We start from the raw sequence: 6,000 nt of genomic DNA on the forward strand, positions 1-6,000 counted from the left end.
TATGACTTATACGCTGTTCATTTTCAAGTTTCGCGAATATTGGTGGTATTTTTTGTTGTCTTATAACTTAGTTCCTTTAACAACGGGTTTCATCGGTTGTTAATGAGACATAAGTAAACGTATTAAGTTGCTTAAATTCATAGCAATTGTTTTCATGATTTTGGCACTGTATCTGTTCGAGTCTTTAATGTTTTTGTTTTTTATCTTCTGGTATCATTGCCTTGTCTCAATAATAGCAGTTCTTATTGGCTTTTTAGTCCGGCGTAATTTTGGTCAAAAATGTCGCTCTAACTTTTCGTTAACGTTTTTACTGAGTGAGATGACCTTTGTTTGCCAAATGACACTAAGTGATTTCAATTTAACATGTAAATGTTTAACCTTTTGTGATATTCATACCTTTTAACACAAAGTGATCTCAATTGGGGGCAGTAAACAAAATGATCTCAATTGGGGGCAGTAAACAAAATGATCTCAATTGGCAGAAGTTTTTTATCTAAAAGTTTTATGAAAAGTGCACTGAAACTTGTTTAAGAGCTGACCTCATCTTCTCAGCCGGCTATTATAGCGCTCCTATTTTTACAATTCAAAGAATTTGAATTGTATTGGGGCGCTGGTCTTTTTTTAAGATCTGTTCACACATTTTCATGATTTTTGAAGTCAAATTGGAGTGGTGATTTTGGTCACGCCGAAACAGGAAATGGAGCGAAAAAGCGAGTGGTTTTGCGGCGTGAAATTTTTTAGCTCCTATTTTAAAGTAGAGTGAGAAAACGGTGTTTGAACAAAAAATAGCTTTCTCGCTAGTGGTTTTTTGTTCACATGCAGAAATTTCACTTTGATGTTTACTGTTTTTTTCGATTTTTTGGATCGGATTTTTTCTAAATGGTTTTCACAATCCATTCATAGTTCATTCTGGGCCTAGGTTTTTGTATGAACCAAATTTCCATTGCTCGTTATTGATTTTTTTTCTTGACATGCGACATTTTGACATTGATTTTCTGGTTTTATTAAATTTTTATATCTGATTTTTTTAAAATGGTTTTTCCAATTCGCTCATAGTCATTTTTAGGTCTAGATGTTTGTTTAGTCAATGAAAATTCTTTGAATTGTTCGTCAGGACTTGTCCTGCTATGTTTTTTACAATTCAAAGAATTTGAATTGTATTGGGGCGCTGTCTTTTTTAAGATCTGTTCACACATTTTTATGATTTTTGAAGTCAAATTGGAGTGGTGATTTTGGTCACGCCGAAACAGGAAATGGAGCGAAAAAGCGAGTGTATTTGAGGCGTGAAATTTTTAAGCTCCTATTTTAAAGTAGAGTGAGAAAACGGTGTTTGAACAAAAAATAGCTTTCTCGCTAGTGGTTTTTTGTTCACATGCGGAAATTTCACTTTGATGTTTACTGTTTTTTCGATTTTTTGGATCGGATTTCTTCTAAATGGTTTTGACAATCCTTTGATTGTTCATTCTGGGACTAAATTTTTGTATGAACCAAATTTCCATTTCTCGTTATTGATTTTCTTTTCTTGACATGACATGCGACATTTTGACATTGATTTTCTGGTTTTATTAAATTTTTATATCTGATTTTTTTAAAATGGTTTTTCCAATTCGCTCATAGTCCTTTTTAGGTCTAGATGTTTGTTTAGTCAATGAAAATTCTTTGAATTGTTCGTCAGGGCTTGTCCTGCTAAGTTTTTTACAATTCAAAGAATTTGAATTGTATTGGGGCGCTGTCTTTAAGATCTGTTCACACGTGTTCATGATTTTTGAAGTCGAAATTGGAGTGGTGATTTTGGTCACGCCGAAACAGGAAATGGAGCGAAGAAGCGAGTGGTTTTTGGCGTGAATTTGTCGCTCTAATTTTAAAGTAGAGTGAGAAAATGGTGTTGGAACAAAAATTCGGTTTCTCGGTGGTGGTTTTTTGTTCACATGCGGCAATTTCACTCTGATTTTTTTTACTGTTTTTTCGATTTTTTGGATCGGATTTTTTTTTCCAAATGGTTTTCCCAATCCATTCACAGCTCATTCTAGGCCTAATTTTTTGTTTGTATTCAATTTTCCTTTCTCGCTAGTGGTTTTTTTATTCACATGCAGCATTTTGACATTGATTTTCTGTTTTTTTTCTTATTTTTTGATCTGATTTTTTTTAAAATGGTTTTCTCAGTTTACTCATAGTCCATTCTTGGTCTAGTTTTTCTTTTTCGTCAATGAAAATTCTTTGAATTGTACGTCAGGACTTGTCGTGCCATGTTCTTTTTAACTTCGTCGAACAAAAAAATGTTTCGCTTTACCTCATTTTGCCGCTTTTTCAACATTTTGCGTGAAATTTTTGACTTCTCTAGGCTAGTTTCTCTCTTCTCTTGTTCTGCTAAAAGTGATTTTGAACATCAGTTGGTCAGGAAAGCAATTTAAAATGAACAGAGTCATTATAAAAATTGAAGTCAGAAATAGAATAGGGATAAACCCATAAAGCCCAATTTTAGATGCCCGCTATTTAAACGTCGTTCCTATAAGTATTAGTTACCTCTCTCTAATGCTTATTGGTATTGGTAGTAGCCCCTGTAGCCTCTCTCTAAGAAACACAAGTATGTTCAACTACGAAATGCCATCAAAATAAATCGGACTTAAAAAATGTTTTTGTACAAAAATCTTTTTTTTTTCAATATATATTTTTTCAATCCCAATCATGCTTATTGGAATCAACGGCGGCTATTTTCCGGCAATCAGCCGGGTATGTTAGATTTTTTTCAATCCAAATCACTGTAGTGGCCAAATTTATAGCCAACAACATCATTCGAGGTACATTAATAAAAAATAACTGACCTCTCTCCCGACAAGAGCAAGCTATTATCAGTGGTCCTTCGCAATCGAATCAGGCTAAATATAATTGAGCCTCCGCCTGTTGTTTCAAAGATATTCGTACGATGGTACTCGGTTGTGTGTAGGAAACTATCCCTCAGCTTTGTTAAATTTGGAAGACGGAGTGGCAAGGAATGCTTAAGGACTTTGTTCTAATATTCTGATACCATGGAAAATTTTCCTCTCTATATATTTTACCCATTATGTTGGTTTTTAGTTTATATTCAGCGGCTTTATAAGCATGAGATGAGTCAAGTAACGTTGAGTACGCAATCGCTCAGGTGCATTTTGTTTTGTTCAGACTAACTCACGTGGATGCAGATAGTGTGCCTGACGAAGAGTCGGCAGCAAGTGGCAAGGCAGGCGCTTCTGCCACTCGGTCTAAAGGTGAGACATAATTTTTATTTGTAGAACGCACTTTCATAGCACAGATACTTGTATGTTTTACTCACAAACTGCTGCAATTCTACTGTAATTGTAAGTGCGAATGTGATCGAATGCAGAGATCGGAAAATAAACGGTAGTAAAGAATAACGCACAGGTGTTCAAATTTTAGTGTCTTTCATTTTCAGAAGGAGCCAGAAAGTCAGGCAACAAGGAAGCAGCTCGCAAATCCAGAAATCGAAGGTCCAGCTCTCCTTCTTACATGGGTGAGACCTGAATCCAATATAATATATGTTCGTTGGGGCTTCTACTGCTCTTTATATGTCAATTTTTGCATGATTGAAGCTTACCTTTTCTGGATATAACATTAACTCTTGACTCTTGAAGTATATATAGAGGGTATAAACTTGAAAGCTAACATCTACGTTTTTGCTTGCAGTTAAATTTAGCATCCCCTATGTTTGATTTGTATGTCTACGTTTTTCACGATGCTATTGCTTCACAGTGGTCTGACGTGTATGAGTTCCTTTTTTGCGCTAATGTATTTTTTGGGGAAGCATTAAAATATTCGAACTCCTCCTTAATATTGGGTAAAAGATGGTCAATAGTCGTGTTGAATGGCTTTTGTCGTATTTGCTTCGTGTGCTTGATTGGACTCAAAAGTATTTTATGCTTTGACAGATGAGAAAAATGAGAGACATGTATCATTCGAGGGTGAGTTCCATACAACAAAATATTGGTGCTTGTGGTGGTTAAAGGATGATTTTTATTATGGTAGTGGTTGCGAGCGATATTCAATGCCCCTGTCATTTAGTGTCTGTGTCTTCGGGGAACGTATCGCGATCCTTAATAGATACACGGTCGTACGGGATCTTGTTGAAGAAAATAAATAGGAAAAATGTTGCGACTACTCGTCATTTATCTCGGGGTATGAGATTTAATGCTTGGCCATTAAATGCGGTAACCTCAGTTGACTGTGTAGATGAGTGGATGGGTTTCGACGGTCCAATGCCTCTGTTGCCGCCGCCACCCTTCCTGCCGATGATGGGCATGCCTCCGCCTCCCCCGCACCACCCACATCATCACCCAGGGGCGGCACCTGCAGGGCCACCGGGAGTGCCACCTGTGATGATGCCGCCTGGACCTGTCATGGGACCACCTGAGGCAATGGGAGCATTCAATCCTGCCGGCCAGAATGGAATATTCGACAATTTTATGATGCCATACAATGTGAGTCCTAACGGCTCACTTGGTTTTTCCAATCCATATACGCACTGAAAACCTATCATGAACGACTAAATGCATAGTTCACAGTTCGAGGTGTGAAGTATGATTTAGAGGGAAATCGGCGTCTTATGGTAAACAATATATTTAGAAATGTTTTGAATTGTTCATAATTTCAGAGTCCGCAATATCAGAACAGTAGTGGCACAAATGGAGACAACTTGTCAGAGCCCAGTAGAGACATAAATACGTCCCGTAAGTCCATTATATCAGCACCCTCATCTTCAGAATTGCTTCTCCTCTATTGAATACGACATACTACGATTGCTTTTGGATGTGCACATTGTTTTCTGAAGCTCAATGTCAAATTCTCGTTTGTTTTGTTTTTGTGCGTCTTCATGACGTGGATCTGTAATATATTTGTTTCCAGCCTGGTGAGTGAACGAATGAGTGAGTTGAGAACACAATTGTTAATCAGTTTTTGTTCCAAACTGCTTCATGGCTTATCAAACCAGCCGATCCCGTACTAAGTGTGGGGTGGCTGTTGATCATTTGTTGGCTAACATGTTAACGTGACCTGAATTCGACTGATTAGATCACACGTCATAAATTTCGAGTTAATTGTACTGATCAGATTCCTATCGAGTTTGTGACTAGTTTTAGTCATTAAAACTTAGGAAATTGTTACTGATGAAGAGTCTGTGCTGAAAAATATCGAGTTTCAAGTCCTGAACGACTGGTAACCTTAAATTGTTACAGGTCCAGATGAAGGAAGCAAGCAGGCTAGCTCATCAAGCAGAAATTTCAACAATCATCACAATAATTTTTACAATGGGCTTGGAGCTTCATCAAGTCAGCAACACCAGAACCAAGCAGGTTATCCTATGCAGCCGAACTATCATCAACAGCTGCATTACCATCAGAATGGTATGAACCACTCGTTCGACTCGACGACTAATGTGCCTCCTACGAAGGGTCCATCAAACAGTCACTACAACAACTCCAATGATCACAACCAATCAATGTAAACATAGGCAACTCCTCTGCAGTGGCATCGTCGGGCTCAAAAAATGAAAAAAAAAAAAAGAATTTGTGCGGAAATTGGGTGCTTTTTTTGTTTCCTGGGAGTAAAGTTAATCAACCGTATTGGATGTACTGTAAATATTATCATCCTCGCTTTGTAGTGTATTCATCTAAAAGGAGACTGATATATATCTTTAGTATATCAATTATTATTTCATCGCAATTGTTTCATGTAAATCTAGCACTTCCTCTGACAGTTTATCTAGATATCGTATATATGAATTTGATGGTTTGACCAGCAACTTTTCCTGCAATCTATGGTCGGCGAGCAAACAATTTTTTATTATAGCTGCGAACATATAAGCTGAGCGGAGCTACATTGCGGTGCTCTTTTTTTACAATTCAAAGAACTTAAATTGTATTGGGGTGTTGTCTTTATTAATTGCTCTCAAACGAAGTTTGTAGCAATTATATTAGTCCTGTTGGTCTTTTTTTAATGCGATTTTTCGCT

At 37.0% G+C, this 6,000-nt stretch overlaps 1 protein-coding gene across 5 annotated transcripts in view; it reads left to right on the plus strand.

Annotated features, from left to right (window-relative positions):
- Positions 1-5,791, plus strand: part of LOC142339324 (uncharacterized) — a 152,801-nt gene extending 147,010 nt beyond the window's left edge. For 3 of the 5 annotated variants that reach the window (XM_075389292.1, XM_075389310.1, XM_075389318.1), the window contains 6 exons: positions 3,160-3,245; positions 3,431-3,508; positions 3,924-3,956; positions 4,225-4,472; positions 4,646-4,721; positions 5,226-5,791. In XM_075389292.1, the coding sequence (XP_075245407.1) occupies positions 3,160-3,245; positions 3,431-3,508; positions 3,924-3,956; positions 4,225-4,472; positions 4,646-4,721; positions 5,226-5,494 (790 nt within the window). In that variant the 3' untranslated portion in view covers positions 5,495-5,791. Of the gene's footprint in view, positions 1-3,159; positions 3,246-3,430; positions 3,509-3,923; positions 3,957-4,224; positions 4,473-4,645; positions 4,722-4,896; positions 4,917-5,225 lie in introns of all 5 variants that reach the window. The other 2 variants (XM_075389327.1, XM_075389301.1) reach the window with 2 other exon arrangements.
- Positions 5,792-6,000: the final 209 nt, after the last annotated feature.

Source organism: Convolutriloba macropyga, chromosome 1 (assembly GCF_964194025.1).
Source record: "Convolutriloba macropyga chromosome 1, txConMacr16.3, whole genome shotgun sequence".
NCBI lineage: Eukaryota > Metazoa > Xenacoelomorpha > Acoela > Convolutidae > Convolutriloba > Convolutriloba macropyga.